Genomic DNA, 17,916 nt, shown 5'->3' with positions numbered 1-17,916 from the left:
CCCCTTTCAGCAGTCTAAAAAGTTCTGTTAAATGACAACAGAAGGGACAGGCAAAAAGAACCATCAGTCAAAGAGGGGAGGGCAAGTTCTTCTCTACCGGGTCACGTTGGGGCGCTACCGGAACTGATCGAATTGGTAGTCTACAGTGTTTCTGGATGTTTCAGACTGAAGCTGGCGTCAGCATGAGAGCACCACCATCTCGTAGCTCAGTCGTGGCCATTCCATGAGCAATCATGGCAGCCGCTCCCCACCAGAAGCCTGCGGGAGTCGCGGGCCCCCAAGACTTTTGTAGAATCTTCAAGGCTGAGGGGACGCTTTCGAGAATGGGGCCCAAGCCCTAGCAGACAAGCGTCCGAGTTCCAAGGTGTCCCAGGGCCATTTTAGTGGACCACGCCCAAATCTGAAGAGCCGGCCGCCATTTTGGGAGTCCTGTGGCAGCCGCCTATCGCTGCATCGCAAGAGCGGGAGCAACTCAACTACAAGGTGAGCAAGATGCTGTAGTCGCAAGAGCGGGCGGTAAACAGCTGAATGGCGGAAGAGGCACAGTGTAGCAAAAGCTGGCGGAATGGCAACTGAAACGGTAAAGGGGCGCCCCACTACAGCGTGTCTTCAGGTCAAACGGATTGTGGGACAAGGTCCAGAATGGAAGAGTCATCAAAAGGCAAAAAGTTCTGCCGGACCCCGGGAGCCGGCCGCCTATGTCGGGGCGATCTTAGGCCACACCAGGGCAACACGACTTGGGGAGGGGCAGGAGCCAAGCGCCCCCTCCCGGTCCGCGCCACCACACCGTATGTTGAAAATCTGAAGCCATCGTTCTACAAACTCTCAACAAGCCTTGGATGGAAAAATCTTGAAGAATGTACAAACTGAAAACCAGTTTTTGTCTGCATAGCATCAGCAGCAACGCTTGCTATCAGAGTGCATGAGTTTCATGCTCGATCGATTGAGCTAGCCGGATCAGGCAACAAAAAGTATAAAATAGTTATGTAAATAGTTATTTAATAAAATGTTTTACCCTGTTACTTTGCTGGTGTGTTGTATATATTTATAATATTTGCATAGAGTTTATCGTTATTTTGAGCGGGGTGGGTGGCGGAGCCGAGCTGTCTTGCAGCCATCATGGTGTGGAGCTCAGTTCATCTCACTAGTTTCGTATTTCTCATGAAGGGTTGTTCCTAATGTTTCTATTTTAGCGAGGTCAAAAAGAGATCCCATTAGTGGCCTACTGATTTTGCTCGATTACTTTTGTTTTTTACACGATTTTTCACTATCTGCAAAGACTAAACAGAGTATTGCGACTCTGTGCTTGTTTGTAAATAGAGAATGAACCAAAGAGAATCAATTCTAAAACAGTAAATGCTTGGATAACAATCAATTAAATGGAGAGACAAGCAGGCACAACGGATTACAACGGGGGCAAAGGCCTGCGTTAACTACCCTTCACTATCTGGAAAGAGAGAGTACTACTAAGAGAAAAGAGGGGGGGGGCAGCGTTCAAAGCACATCAGCGTGCATAAACACGAAAATGTTTTTACCTATCACGTACTTGACATTTGACAGCTTTTGATATTTGCTATTAAAAAACCATTGAAATTCACTGAAAAAACCATAGGTTATAGACCATATATAGTTAGGAATTAGCATTTTTAAAACCTTGAAAATTCAATGAAAAAACCATAGGTTATAGACCATATATAGTTAGGAATTAGCATTTACAAAACCTTATTTTACTCGCACAAAACCATAGAAATTCGCATATATAGTTAGTTGCAATAACTATATATCGCGCACCCGCAATCCACTGCTGATGATGTCACATATTACATCATTCATGACATGGTCAGTGACATCACTGATGACATCACTGATGACATCTCAAATGACATCACTGATGACATCACTGATGACATCTCAAATGACATCACTGATGACATCACTGATGATATCTCAAATGACATTACTGATGACATCACTTATGACATCTCAATTGACATCACTGATCACATCACTGATGACATCTCATTTGACATCAATAATCACGTCACTGATGATATAATTGATGTGATAATACAATGCACCTCCTCACACTCTAAAATAACCTCTGTTACACCCAGTGTTAAATACAGAGTTTCATTTTTTGAACCATTGACACACCAATACCAGTTACTACATACGCACTCACTGATTCCTACGTCTACACACACATTCACTCATTCACCCATACAATCACTCATACATACAGTCACTCATTATTACAACACTATCATATGCACTCATACACCTATGCAGACACTCAAACACTGCCACTCATCCATAGATTTACTCACACACCTAGTCAGTCCTGTAAATAATCAATCACACTTCGATTTCCTCATCTATACAGTTAAACACAGAACACCTTATTTATTCAAACATATACTAACACATACTTACTCTCTTATACAATTACTGATACAAGTACACATTGATGTGCACAGAGTCACACACCTCCCAGCCAGCCACACACACACTCAGTCTTCCATACAAATACTTGGGCAACCAATCAATAACCCATATAGCCACTCATATAGCTACTGATCAAACCATGCAGCAGTTTGCACAACAACAGACATATTGATGCACACTTTCAGACAGTTTAGTCACTAATCCATGCATTCAGTAAGACACATTTATTCACTCACTCAGTCAGTCACGCACCTACTAAATCCTTCATCCAGACACTTATACATCCACTCATTCTTCAAAATGTAAGACATATTTTAATTTTACAGAAACATACAGTCACTGGATGTTGTCATCAGTGATGTCATCAGTGATGTCATTTGAGATGTCATCAGTGATGTCATCAGTGATGTCACTGACCATGTCATGAATGATGTAATATGTGACATCATCAGCAGTGGATTGCGGGTGCGCGATATATAGTTATTGCAACTAACTATATATGCGAATTTCTATGGTTTTGTGCGAGTAAAATAAGGTTTTGTAAATGCTAATTTCTAACTATATATGGTCTATAACCTATGGTTTTTTCATTGAATTTTGAAGGTTTTGTAAATGCTAATTCCTAACTATATATGGTCTATAACCTATGGTTTTTTCAGTGAATATATATATATATATGTATATATCTATCTATATATATATATATATATATATATATATATATATATATATATATATATATATATATATATATATATATATATAGATATATATATATACATATATGTATATACATATATGTATATACATATACATATAAACACACACTCACACTTATCTATACACATATATCAAAATGCATGTATTATGTAAAACAAGAATGCAAGAGAAATGTTTTTAAATTGTACACTTAACTTGAGGTAAAACTTTCAACATAAATCAAAACAGCAAATAACTCAGGGGTGTAGCTTCCATTGATGAAGCAGGTGCAGGGCAGTGTCACCGGGGCCCAGAGGCCGCAGGATCCCACTAAACCCTAATTATTTCTGTATTTCACAGTTCAAACAGCGGCCAGGAGGGTTCAATTTCCTTCCTGGCACTAGGTTCCATGACACACTGGCTACGCCACTGGAATCGTAAAACAGAGTGCCTCTATTACATAAGACAGGTGTTTTGCAAAAGAATGAGAAAAAAACATCTCTCAAGCTAAAACACACCAAAACACACCAAGTGTGCACAGCATGCTTTTAGGACGTTTTGCAATTACAGGTACCCTCCAAAATTCTTGAAGGGTACAGCTGGGCAGCAGAGGGCACCATACTGCTAGGGATGCTGGGTCCAGACATCAAACACTGTAAGCTTCCTACAATAATCTTTCGATCATTGCCTCTTTAAATCTCTGTGCAGGAGACTTTTTTATTTTAATTCAACAATTTTTCTGAAAGATGCTGCGTTGCCAGGCTACAGGATACTTACATGAGTGTACCTCGTTAGATCATATCTCGGTTCGGAAAACTGCCGCATTTTTATGAGATGCCTCGGCTTCAGGCTGCAGAAACGCCCACAGTATGATTCTGGCCAGGCGACCAGCTGCCCCTCCGTGCCAGCAGCATCCAGACCTGGTGGGAAAGCAGATCGATATTTTCTTTCATATATTTACTTTCAAAATATAATCTATTGTAAGGATTATGCCTAAGCTATCTGAGAGCTGTACAGTAAGTGATTCGCATTACACATCACAATACACAGTAAAATTTACATTTAAAAATCTATATCTTTAAACCAATATGTCACTTAGCTTAAATAGTAAAGCACAAAGATTTGAATGTTTGGTTTCTTCTAACAGTTCCAATATTCGGTAATTATCCTTAGTTCAACATGAGAAATGCTCCAATAAATAAAAGCCTCAACACACTAAGGGGCCGATTAGGATGGAGGATTTTCCGCCTCCTCCGGGCCGGCGGAAGCCACCTCCGGCCCGGAGGAGGCGGAAAATCCTCTGCGGAGTCACCAAAGACCCACCGCCAAATTAGGATGGCTGGTGGGTCTGGAATTCCGTCCGCCGCTTTTCCGCCGCGGTCGGCTTCCGACCGCGGCGGAAAAGCTATAACATGGCAGGCGGTGTCTATGAGACACCGTCCGCCATATTATGATGTTTGTGTAAAACTGCTTTTCCACGGCGGCTTTTCCGCCATGGAAAAGCATACGGACATTCACTTTGGGGGCCCGTTGCGGGCCCCCTGGGTGAATGGGGGGTGGGGGGTGCACATGGGGGGTACCTATGGTACCCCCCTGCATTTGCGTGCACAAAGCGGCAGGCACCGTGCGGTCCCTGCCGCTTTGTGCATGTAAATGTAACACATGCTATTTTAACATTGCGGCGGGTGCAGCTTGAAGCTGCACCCGCCGCAATGTTAAATATAGAGGATGTGACCGCCACCCTGGCGGTCACATCCTAATCAGGACGGAGGGAACGCCGCAGCCCCTGCGGACGTTCCCTCCTCCTCAAGGGTGGCGGACGGACGCAAGTCCGTCCGCCATCCTAATCGGCCCCTAAATAAGCATTCCTTACTCGTTATCCTCATTATGCAGTAGGGTAGGGTCAAATTATGCAGCAGTGTTGAGTAAATTATGAACCAAGAAAAGACTAATTATGGGTCATAATGCAGCGGATTTTGCGATAGTTTTACATCATTATTTTGTCATTTTCAGGTTTCACCTGCACAGCACATGAACTGTGCTTGAGAAATCTATTGTTTTTAATATAAACTTAAAAGTAACTTACATCCTGCCTCCTCTCTTTTTTGGCTTCTCATTGGTTTCCTCCATTTGTAATGGCTGTTGCATATTTTCCTGCATTTACCAATGCTTGTTCCTCATAAGCTTGTCTTATTAGTTTCCCAACCCCAAAAACTATTAGCATTCACTTTGGTGGAACTATATTTTCATAAAGTTTTGCCTTTTAGTATTGCATCATATGCATATAACAATTTATCACCCGAAGAGATTAAGGGCCAGATGTAGGTGGCTAAATACCGGTCGGTAACGTCGAAATTTCAGTGTTACAGACCGGTATTTGGCTGAGTGCAATGTAGGTGAGTTCATACCTACATGCAAAATAAGGAATTGCAAAATAGTGATTCCTTATTTTGCTCTTGCATTTAAGGAATCGGAAATACCAACTCCTTAAATGCAATGTACGTAGCACTAAAAATAGTGCACTTGAGCCTTAAGGAATCGCTAATTACCACCAACTTCAGGTTGGTGGTAAGTAGCGATTTCCTTTAAAAAAACACTTTTTTGCTATTTTAAATGTGCCATGTGGCACACATCCATGCCCTTTGGGCATGTATGTGCGCCACATGTGCACACATGCACATTTCAGGGGTGCATCAGGGTGTCCTTAGGACACCCTGGTACCCTTGAAATAGCTCCCGGTAGGGGGCGTGGCTTGAACGGTAAGGGAGATGCATGGCTAATTCAGCTGCTCCATCAGACCGGGAGGGAAACGAGTGAACCCTCGAAATTCCATCAGAAAATCGGGAAAAGAAAGCACATCCACGGATGTCGGAATGCTAGCCAAAGAGGATGGCAATGACCGCGTGAACAACTGTGGCGGATAAAGCAGGGAAAAATCTATCGGCAACAGCGACCGGAGGCTACAAGGGCGGCACAAGATGGCGCAACAAGAACGAACTGAAACCACCAACAACCCCGTAGTCTCATAGCATGGCACAAAGAGGAATAGCGCGCTACACATAACCTGTGCGAGCTAGCGCCCGGAGTGACTCAGCGAAGAACAAGCCTGGACGTAAGGAAGGAGAGATGGCAGGCCATGCGCGAATACAAGGACAACGGTAAGGGGCTCAAACCAAAACCGAAACTGAAGTGAACGCCCCTAGCGCAATAAATAACGGCCACCATCTTAAGGGGTCGTGGAAGCACAGCATAACAGTTGGGGGCAGGAGTACCACGGTGGTGTGCAACATGGGTGGTAAAGCCAGGCGAACACCAGGAACAAAACCCAGGAACTTGCAAACCGGTTACAAGCCCACACGCAGACAAGAGCAGGCGGAGCGGCAGACTGCCTTGGAAAAGCCCCAGGGACTCTAAATGCGGTGCTACAAGAGGTAAGGAAAGAAGAGGTCCATAATCAGGGCACGGTCCAACACTTACAGAAGGAGAGGTGGCCATGCTCCACACCCTAGCAAGCTAGCGCACGGCGGACCCAGCGCAGGCAGAACGTAAAAGAAGGAGAGCGGCCAAGAGAGGTGGCAGGTCGTGCACTCTTACAGAGATGAAGGTGAAGGGCACAAACCAAAACTGAATCCTACACACCAGTGGCTGCCATCTTAGGAGGTCACAGGAAACCCAGCAGATTGATCGCACACATTGCCAGACTCAGGTGCCCACAAGCGCAGTAAATAACGGCAGCGGAAGCAGGAGAGGGGGCAAACCGTGTGCGACTATAGGCACAATGCACCACCGCGCACCAAACAACGGCCGCCATCTTAGGTGAACAGCCGCGAGGTGCTGTGAAACAGAGGGGAGGAAATCCAGACACAAACCAGGCACATAGTCAAGGAGCCCGCAAACCAGTGGCACGAACGCACGACTGAATGAGCAGAGGTAAAAGAGACAGACTCGGGGAGCAACAAGGGAAGAAAAACCACATCTAAGCGGCACCCGCGCTCTTGCGGTCCATCCCTTGTGCACAATCATAACAGAAACTAAGGGCAGAGCCACACAGCAACAACAGACATCTAAAGACCCAATAGTAACAACCAGGAGGCCACTCGCAGATCCACGGAGCACCCAAACGAAGTACACCGCGGATGGCAGAGAGCACAATCAGTGAGGCAAATGCAGATCTGGGAAGGCACTGAATACCACCGCACACTGGGAGAGCCTAGTACCTAGTACTATAGTTCCTAAGACCTAGAAAAGACACACCGCAAGTCCGTTGAAGTTCCTCACACACCTCCCCCACATAACCCCGAGCGAGGGGCGCGCACGGCGTACCAACACACCAGCGCACCGGGGGGCGGGCAAGGCAGAGGAAAAGAGCGTGAGGAGGGACTACAACCGCAAACATACTAACATTCAGCGCCAAACGGGCCATCACAAGCCTAAAAACAAAGAAGAGAAGGGCACAGCAGACCACTGGAACATTACAATCTGCAAATACTGACCAAAACAAGACAACAACTAAGACCATACAAGAGAGACAAAACTAAAAGGCACCAGCACGTCCAAATAGGTCCCATGACGCAGACAAAGTGAACATAACTGCAGCATCGTTAGCGAAAAAGGCCACAGGAAGGACGTAGCCGTGGAAGCTAGACTCTCTCTACGAGGGACAACGACAAACAAACACAGACCCGCCGAAGCAGCAAAGAAGACAGGCAAAAGGTTCGACCTACAACAGCGGAACATAGGGCTGGCAAACATGGCCGGAAGCGAAACAAAGACACAGCAGCAATTAAAGAAGAACAGGGGGGAACCCACAATAACAGACTCGCCAATAAAACAGAAACCGCACATGAATAGCACACTGGACATGATATTGAAATAGCTAGCGGACGTTCACGATCTGGCAAAATCAACAAAACAGACTACCGACGCCATACAACTAGAACTAGCAGCAGTAAGGGCAGATATGCATGCCATGAACAACAGACTTGTAACAGCAGAACAGAGAACAAGCGATATAGAGGGTGCAGACATGCAGGTCAACAAAGTGATAAAAGCCCTGACAAGAGCTACAGCAGCACTCCAAAGAAACACAGTGGAAATGGAAGACAGGAACAGAAGGGGGAGCATACGGATCCTAGGAGTACGGGAAGGGTCAAAAGACAAGGCAGGGTCCTGCATGGCACTCATTGAGAACATGCTGCCAAAAATAACAAACCTCAAATTTGACCAACCCTTTGAATTAGATAAAGTCTACAGAATACCTGAAATCAGATCAACCACAAAGACAGGGCCACGGCCAATCATATGTAAACCGCTAAGATCGCAACACACACATACCATCTTCAACTACTCGAGGAAGAACCAGCAGATAACCTGGGATGGCCAAAAAATAATACATGCAAAAACCACAAATAAAATACTAACACAACACTACTCAAAACCAACAGTGGACGTCAGAAAGGGGCTTCCTAGCCCTAAGAGACAAAATGCGAAAGACAAATATCCTCTTCTCCTTCACCGGACCAACAAGGTTTAGGATAAACGACAACGGGCGAATACAAACCTTTGAAGAACCAAGAGAGCTAAGCAGAAACCTGGAGGGGCCAGCCCAGCAAGAGATGGAGACCTCCCAGCCAGGCACCAACAAAAGAAGGGCATCACCGGAGCTGAGAGTCGAGTGAGAACTGTGGTTGCCAAGCAAGGCGACGAGGATTGGATAATGTACTGTAGCACAACCACAACTACCTCACAATATAGCTACCTCATTGGTCTCCAAACGACTATATATATATATATGTATATATTTCTCCAAACCTCTTCCTTGCAGAGAAGAAATTAGCCGCACACCGCAACTGAGCTTGCATTCATTGTCCTTTTTATTCCTTCAGCGTCTTGACATGTTTCGTTCTACCAAGAACTTTTTCAAAGGATTACGCTTTACGGAATTCACCATCACTGCTGCTGATTTTAACTCACACAGGTGTGCATGTTTTTATGTCATCGCCCCCGATGGGATGCCCCTAGTGAGCCGCCAAGCATTGTGGTAATTGTATTTTTTAAGCTTTCTTTTTTAACCCTCCAATGGGTAATTGCTTTTATTTCCGTTGTTTATGATGCAAAGTCAGTTGTGCCACTTGCGAAACCCACTTTGAAGGCTTTGCTGTGATCCATACCAGAGCAGGTCTCTGGCGTCACCTGTCCACCCTTAATCGCTTTCACGGCACAAAAAGACGGTTCCTGGCGGGTAGACACTGGCGCACTTGCTGGAGGTGCGTTGCTTACGGTAGAACCAAACCGTTAAGTATTTCTCCAAACCTCCTCCTTGCAGAGAAGAAATTAGCCACACACCGCAACTGAGCTTGCATTCATTGTCCTTTTTATGCCTTCAGCTTCCTGACATGTTTCGTTCTACCAAGAACTTTTTCAAAGGATTACGCTTTACGGAATTCACCATCACTGATGCTGATTTTAACTCACACAGGTGTGCATGTTTTTATTTCATCGCCCTCGATGGGACGCCCCTAGTGAGCCGCCAAGCATTGTGGTAATTGTATTTTTCAAGCTTTCTTTTTTAACCCTCCAATGGGTAATTGCTTTTGTTTCCGTTGTTTATGATGCAAAGTCAGTTGTGCCACTTGCGAAACCCACTTTGAAGGCTTTGCTGTGATCCATACCAGAGCAGGTCTCTGGCGTCACCTATCCACCCTTAATCGCTTTCACGGCACAAACAGACGGTTTCTGGCGGGTAGACACTGGCACACTTGCTGGAGGTGCGTTGCTTACGGTAGAACCAAACCGTTAAGTATTTCTCCAAACCTCCTCCTTGCAGAGAAGAAATTAGCCACACACCGCAACTGAGCTTGCATTCATTGTCCTTTTTATTCCTTCAGCATCCTGACATGTTTAGTTCTACCAAGAACTTTTTCAAAGGATTACGCTTTACGGAACTCACCATCACTGCTGCTGATTTTAACTCACACAGGTGTGCATGTTTTTATTTCATCGCCCTCGATGGGACGCCCCTAGTGAGCCGCCAAGCATTGTGGTAATTGTATTTTTCAAGCTTTCTTTTTTAACCCTCCAATGGGTAATTGCTTTTGTTTCCGTTGTTTATGATGCAAAGTCAGTTGTGCCACTTGCGAAACCCACTTTGAAGGCTTTGCTGTGATCCATACCAGAGCAGGTCTATGGCGTCACCTGTCCACCCTTAATCGCTTTCACGGCACAAAAATGTATATATATATATTATTGTTTTCCATAGGGAATCCGCAACATTCTATAACTTTGGCGCCGGTTGAGGAATCTGGAATCTGCCTCAACATTTCCTGAAATTTGCCTCGCTGCGCTACGCTCCTTCCCTGAAAGTTTGGGGGGATTCGTCAAGCGGGGGCCGAGATAAAAGGGTGGTCCCAAAATGTGTTTTCTCCATGTTAATTTCCATAGGGCGGTTGGACTCACTTTTAGACCGAACGGCTGAATGGATTTCCACCAAACTTGGCAAAATTGTAGGGACTGGTAGCCCGATGTGCCTTTGCTATGTCTTAAGATATGTTCTCCAGTGGATTTTGAGTAATTTAGGTTCCCAAAAATATATATATCTATAGGCGCGCCCCGGTACGCGCACCGGGACGCGCTCCAGCGCGCTACGCGAGTTCGCGAGCGGAAAGCTGATTGGCTCTCGGGTGTCTGTCAACATTCCAAACAGCCTGGAGCGACCGCCATCTTGTGTCTCGGTAGGATCGAGACACAAGAGGTGGCAAAAGCAAAGGGGGGAATGACCAAAAGGGGGCAGGGTAGACCCCCCTGACCCCTAGGTTTGATGTGGGAGCCATAAGAAGGCCCCGCGGGCCAAAAAAAAAAAATAATAATTTTTCCGATTTGCACGGGGTGGGGGGGGGGGGTGGCACCGATGAGTGATGTCACTGACCATGTCATGAGTGATGTAATATGTGACGTCATCAGCAGTGCATTGCAGGCGCGCAAGTTATAGTGAGTCCAACTAACTATAACGTGGGAATTTCAATGGTTTTATGTCAGTAAAATTTCCAGCTAACTATAACTGGTGTGAAACCTATGATTTGTTCAGTGAATATATATCTATATATATATATATATATATATACACTCAGCCAAAAACTGTAGCAATATATCGAGGGACAATCACACCAAGAACAAAATAGCAAACTCCCCGGGGGGACGGAACGGCAATCTTGCCGTTGCACGTTCAGCATACTATGTGATTATAGGGGGGGGAGGGAGGGAGAGGAGTGGGGGGGAGTATTCAACTGAATTATCTTGCACTTTTCTATCTTTCCTTTTCTTTCCAATATATCCTTACCTCTCCATATACACTCTTCTACACAGGGAACTACGCTAGGACCAAACTTAACACGGAATACGGCAGGCTAGAGTACGGGACAGTGGTAGACAAGCCCAAGAAACTTGACGGGGGCATAACCCAATGGACAAGCAGACATAAAACACAGGAAATAGGCATAATTGCGCCTAATCACCAAAGACTATGACAGCCACCAACAAGATTAACCTGTCTTCCGACCTAAAGATAGTCTCCCTGAATATCAAGGGTTTTAACCACCCAGTTAAGAGGAAAAAGATACTCGACTACCTAGCAAAAAGTAAAGGGGATGTCATATTACTGCAAGAAACCAAATTGTCTCTGGAGGACAGCAAGCTAGTGAGAGCCAACTGGATCGCACAGGTGGCGAGTTCACCGGCGGAAAGGAAAAAGCGAGGGGTTATCATGCTAGTAAACAAGAGATCCAACCTGATAGAATCACACCAGCACGACGACATAGGTAGAATACTAATCACACACTTGAAATGGGGGGAGGACTACATCCACGTGGCTAACATCTACGGCCCTAACACAGACGATGCAGCATTTTGGGAAGGAATATCACACAGGTTAGACAGCATTCTGCAGAACGACCTCACTGTGGTGGCAGGAGATTTCAATATAGCCCTTGATCACATATTAGACAGACAGTCACACTGCCACTCCCAGCCATCAAAAGCTCATGCCACTTTAAACAACATATGTAACTGATTCAATCTCAAGGACCCATGGCGACTCCAACACCTGGACACCAGAGACTACACCTTCTACTCCAACCCACACAACTCGTACAGCAGGATAGATTACATAGTAATCCCGGGACCAAACTCATACATAATCAAACACAGACATAGCCCCGAGACTGCTTTCCGATCATTCGTGCATCAGCCTCAAACTATGGAGCATATACAACGAAGACATCCCCAGAAGATCGCGCTTTAACAGCGGTGTCTTGTCCAACCCAGCCAACAAAGCTAAAATAGAGGAGGCCATTAAAGAGTACCTCACAATTAACGATACGCAAGACACAGACCCCAACACATTGTGGGACACACTCAAAGCGACAATAATAGACATCAAAGCCAAACTCAACAAAAGCGCAAACCAGAGACTGAACCAATTCGAAACAGACATAAAAAACTAGAGACGGAGCATGCCAGAGCGGCACAATCCACGGGACTACTAGCAGACATCACCAAGAAAAAGTACGAATATAATAAGATACTGAGCCAGAGAGATGGGTTGTGGTTCAGCAGATAAAAGGCCATCAATCTGTGTGAGGCAAACAGAGCAGGCAAGCTCCTGGCCTCCTACCTAAAACACAAACAGAGACAGTTCAACATAACATCCAACACAAATAGAACACATACAAACCACGACGAAATCCTACCCACATTCCAAGAGTTCTACCAAGAACTCTACAGAAGCTACCAGACCTTAAACCTAGAAGAATTCACAAAATACCTAGACAAGCTTGACCTTCCCAAATTGTCGGAGAAAGATGCACGTCATCTTGGCCAGGCAATAAAAACAACAGAAATCGAGATGGCTATCAAATCACTGAAGGACAACAAAGCACCAGGCCCAGACCGATACACAGCCACATTTTACAAAGCCATGCTCCCCCAACTGGAACCCACCATGAAGAAGGTGTTCAATCACTGCGCGGAAAAAGGAATAGTATCCAAAACCATGGCTGAGGCCAACATAATTGTCATCCCAAAAGAGGGCAAAGATGAACTGCAACCCAAAAATTACAGACCTACCTCCCTAATTAATGAGGACTGTAAAATATATGCAAAAATACTGGCCGCAAGACTAAACTCCATATTGCAAAAAATAATAAGTGCCTCACAGGTAGGCTTCCTTAAAGCACGCATGTCAAGCGACAACACTAGACTGCTATGCCACGTACTTGAACACACAAACAAAATAACAGACCCAGCGGTGGCTATCATCTTAGATGCTGAGAAGGCCTTTGACAGAGTCTCATGGACCTTCCTGCAAAAATGCATGCACTCATTTAACCTAGAAGTGACATACATACGGAAAGTCATGGCCTTGTACGTGGACCCCAGGGCAGCCATTGTCGTGAACGGGTCACTCCTCGAGCCCCTCACACTCCAACGAGGGACGAGCCAAGGATGCCCCCTATCCCCTTCGCTATTCCTCCTTGCCTTGGAACCCCTGATCATAGATAAGAACTCCATGAAAGCGGTGAGGGTGATCAGAATTGCCTGACCTTATAATGGTGGTTAGGAACTAGCAGCGAACCGCTACAACAACAGCTTTCTTAGTCACCTGTGACAGCAAGAAGCACCACACGCAGCGCATCACAAGGAGAACAGCCTTTATCCCCCTGTGCCTGCTAACTGCTATGGGAATAGTGCACAAGGCCCGGTATATCTCTGGATGCCCCTCACTCTCTGCCTCGACTCTAAGATGGTGGCGACGGCGGCCCACGAACCCACGCTGTAGAAAAAGGTAGGGCTATGAGCTTTCTCAAAATTTGCCCGGCGCTAACCGCCTTTGTACCATTCAAATTACCAAGCAATGAGGCAGGCGCCGGAGACCAGAAGGCAGGAAACAGAAGTTTTATTCCGACGGAGCAGAACACATCAGATCGGACAACAAGGTATCGTCTCGAGGTGCTCTAACAGCCTCTCTGAGGCCTGGCCTCTTATACACTGGTTTATGGCATGTGACCTTTCTTTATTACAATCATAACATTGTGAAGTAAGGAAAAAGACATCCCCATGATCCTCGTGTCAATCCCACCCCCATATACCTTCACAATAGAGGTCCTCGACCTGCTGATAAGAGGAGGGGGGGTCATCACGCAGCTGAGTGTTCTGCCAAGTCTTAGGATGTGTGCGCCTGATCATATCTCAGGGGGTGGGGAGGGCCTGATCAACAGTGTGTCCTTTGAAGAGGGGCGACTCCATACAATGAGGGGCAGTAAATGGTATCTCCCGGCTTAGGCAATGGCCTCGGACCTGTGTGGACAGTCGGACACGGGGTAAGGGGTCATCAAAGGAGTGGTATTCATGCCGCTTGGACAATTGAGCGCGGAGGGAAGGTTTATCAACAGAGGGGCATTCATGGGAGGAGAGGAGGTGCTGGTCAGGCGCAGGCGTGACTCCCAAGGACAGGGTCATGCAGAAGGGTTGGGCTCATGAGAGGGAGGGAGGGGGAGCCAGGATGCGCGGAGGATGCTTGCTGGGTCAGAGGGGCGCGCTGGCGATCGATCGTGGACAGGGAGACCATGATACCTAAAATGGCTGTCGTGCACGTCGTACGTGGGTGACAAGCTGGCGCAGATGATGTTTAGCTCGCAAACTAAAATTCCACAACGCTATGCTGATGCCTACGACCTTCAGCCTCAAAACCCTCTTATAAGTCTCAGCACAGCACGCTGCTTCAATTGAACCACTTGCACAGCTCAGCTCCTGATCTCCAGAGCACATGCAGACGATGGGGCCATGTAGTCCTTCCCGGGAGACGAACTTACTGCTTGCAAACCCAAAGAACCCATTTTGGATATGACGGCGCCATCTTACCTTCACAGTCCCCTCTTCTCAGTACATGTGCTTTAACAGGTTTGCTGCAAGAAAATCCAGCAGTCGCCTGCTTGTATGTGAGCTGGTGTGACCACTCACCCTATGCTGTCCTGCATGTACATGTGCTGCTGCTACCATCCACCCCTTACTGGTATGCTGAATCTCTGATGACTCACTGTACCTACTGGCTCTAATAACACTAACTTATCTGTGAATGATGCTGACGATGGCCTGTCTGTGAACAGTGTTCTGTGTGCCATTCTGTTTTTCACTGCACCCATATCAGGATAGAGAAGGTGTATCACTACCAAAACTCTCCTCCAATCTTGCTTCACTGTTTTATAGCCCACAGAAAGCACTGGTCCACCATAGGCTAGTTGCCTTTCAATGATCCATAAAGCAGGACCGCACTCCTGCTGCTGCTCCCTATAGCTCCGGAATAATAATCTATACCGGGTACGTGCGCTCAGTTCTCTTCACATCCACTAACGCAAACTCTTGGAACAGAGCGGGACTCAATAGATCCGGTCCTGACAGCAAGAAGGTTCAGAAGTACAAGAAAGAACAAGTGGGAAGATAGCGAGGCCAACATCGAGTTTGCTCACAATTGCGACCGAACAATTTAGTTCACTCCTACACCCGCCTACACCCTCCCTGACAATGGCTGACAGAGAAAGCAGAACCAACAACAAGAAAGTACGCCGGGAACCATCACCCTCAGAATCCCCAATCAAAGCCAGGTCAGACTTGACAAGCACTATGGATATGATCTTAATAAAGCTAGCAGAAGCCCATGATTTAGCTAAGTCAACTAAAAGCAACATGGACACTATGCAGCTAGATCCGGGTGGACATGAGCATGATGAATAAGAGCATCAGTGAAGCGGAACAGCGCCTAAGCGATGTGGAAGACAGAACCTCCCAATCTTCCAAAATCATAAAGCATCTCCAGAGCACTGCCAACGAGCTCAAAAGTCAAAACGCCGAATTAGAAGATCGTAACAAAAGAGGGTACATACGCATCTTCGGTGTTCCGGAGAACTCATAGAAGGATGCAGGATCGTGTGTAGCCTTCCTTGAGGCCTGGATACCAATGATCATGGGGATTACATTCCAACACGGCCTGGAACTCGACAGAGCACATAGAATTCCAACATTCACTGTCGAGGGGAGGAAAGGCCCTCGACCCTTGATCTGCAAACCTCTCCGGTACCAACATGTTGAGGCCATTATGCAGTTCACCAGGAAAAATCACCACGTCACCTGGGAAGGTCCACGCATAATATTCACCCAAGACTACTCTAAGGAAATCATTGAAATGAGAAAAGGATTCCTTCTTCTGATAAGCTGAAGGCGAAAGATATTACATTTTCCTTTGTTGGTCCATCTAAGTTCAATATTATTGAAAATGGCAGAGCAGATCTCTTTTCAAGTCTTCAGGATCTTGCACGCCATATGGAAGCCTCCCCAACACAGAGTATGGACCTGTCCAGCGGTTCTTCAAGCAAGAGGAAAATGGAGATCCAGTACTCTCTCACTTCATGAACTATCTGGTTGAGCAGTCCACTGGTATTGTTGGTTGTTTTAGCTTTTTGGCTTCCTCCTAGCCAGGTGCCTTTCTATATTGTTTTCTGTTAATAAAATGTGGTGCATGAACATGCCAACTTCACATCATTACATGTTCCTGCAGGGGCAGTTCACCAGAATTTTCTAGGTCTCTCTAGACAGCGTATTAGAGCGCCTCTTTAGGTCATGCGGTTTGATGGTTATGTACTTCCATTACAACCTCAACGATTGCCAAGTTTGCATTTAGCCGAATCCGTTGTAAAGGGCTAGTCCACGTGCTAGTCACTGGTTTAGAAATCTGTTTTAAAGGGTTAGTCCACGTGCTAGACTCTGCTTTAGAACTCTGTTTTAGATCACCTCTTAGGTGCTCTGTGACTTGATGGTTACATACTTCCATTACAATTTCAATGTTTGCCAAGTTCTCTCTCAGCCATATATAAAGGATATGTTAGTCATATGTTTTAAACCACCTGTGTTCCTTGACAGCACCATGCCTGTGCTGTGATGTAGTTCCCAACCCATAAATCTCCTGAAGATTCATTGTTCTAGTTCACCTCTCTGTGCTGCCTCCAGCCGGTACTGCTGTTGCAGCTCCTGTGTTTGATTCTTCCAGGGGGGAGGGGGTGGGTAGGGAGGGAGGGGAGGGATGGGGGGAGAAGGGGGCAGGAGGGAGGGGGAAGGAGGAATCGGGGGTTGAGGGTAAATGTGTTAATGGTTGTTTCCCTTTTGTTTATTTGTTGCCCCGTATTTTTTGCTGACATTACCACTTCTGTAGTATCACACGAGTCATACACCATTTGAAGGCTCTTACTCAGACATCACATTTGTCCTTGCAAGAAGGAATGTCCACAAATTACCAGGCCAGTACTTATCCGCGCTTACTATGCAGTGGATGGTACTCAAAGGCATCGACGTCCGATTATAGCTACCATTAGGACACCCACCCACCCAGCGATCAACACCCTCTAGATGGCTCAAAATAAATCCCCGTTGGGAAATCTAAACATAGTTTCTTTGAACGTCAAGGGCCTCAATCACCCAGTGAAATGTAGGAAGGTCTTTGACTACCTAGTAAAATCAAAAGGGGACGTCATCCTACTCCAAGAGACTAAGCTTTCATAGAAAGATATGAGTTTTATAAGGCTCAACTGGGTATCCCACACCTTATGCTCCCTGTCCACACACAAGAAGGGAGGGGTGATCACCCCAATCTCAAAGAAATCAAACATCACCATTCCCTCACACACTCATGACGCAGATGATAGGCTACTAATCACCCACATGTTGAGAGAT

The 17,916-nt window shown here is 46.0% G+C and overlaps 1 protein-coding gene across 1 annotated transcript in view; it reads right to left on the bottom strand.

Annotated features, from left to right (window-relative positions):
• PKHD1 (PKHD1 ciliary IPT domain containing fibrocystin/polyductin) overlaps nucleotides 1-17,916 on the bottom strand; it is a 2,083,594-nt gene that overhangs the window by 1,591,177 nt on the left and 474,501 nt on the right. The window contains exon 19 of the mRNA XM_086926200.1: nucleotides 3,922-4,064. Coding sequence (XP_086782326.1) covers nucleotides 3,922-4,064 — 143 coding nt within the window. The remainder of the gene's footprint in view (nucleotides 1-3,921; nucleotides 4,065-17,916) is intronic.

This window comes from Lissotriton vulgaris, chromosome 6 (assembly GCF_964263255.1).
Source record: "Lissotriton vulgaris chromosome 6, aLisVul1.2, whole genome shotgun sequence".
Taxonomy (NCBI): domain Eukaryota; kingdom Metazoa; phylum Chordata; class Amphibia; order Caudata; family Salamandridae; genus Lissotriton; species Lissotriton vulgaris.
Note: the sequence above shows the minus strand (reverse complement) of the source record. Positions and strands in the feature narration are given on the sequence as shown.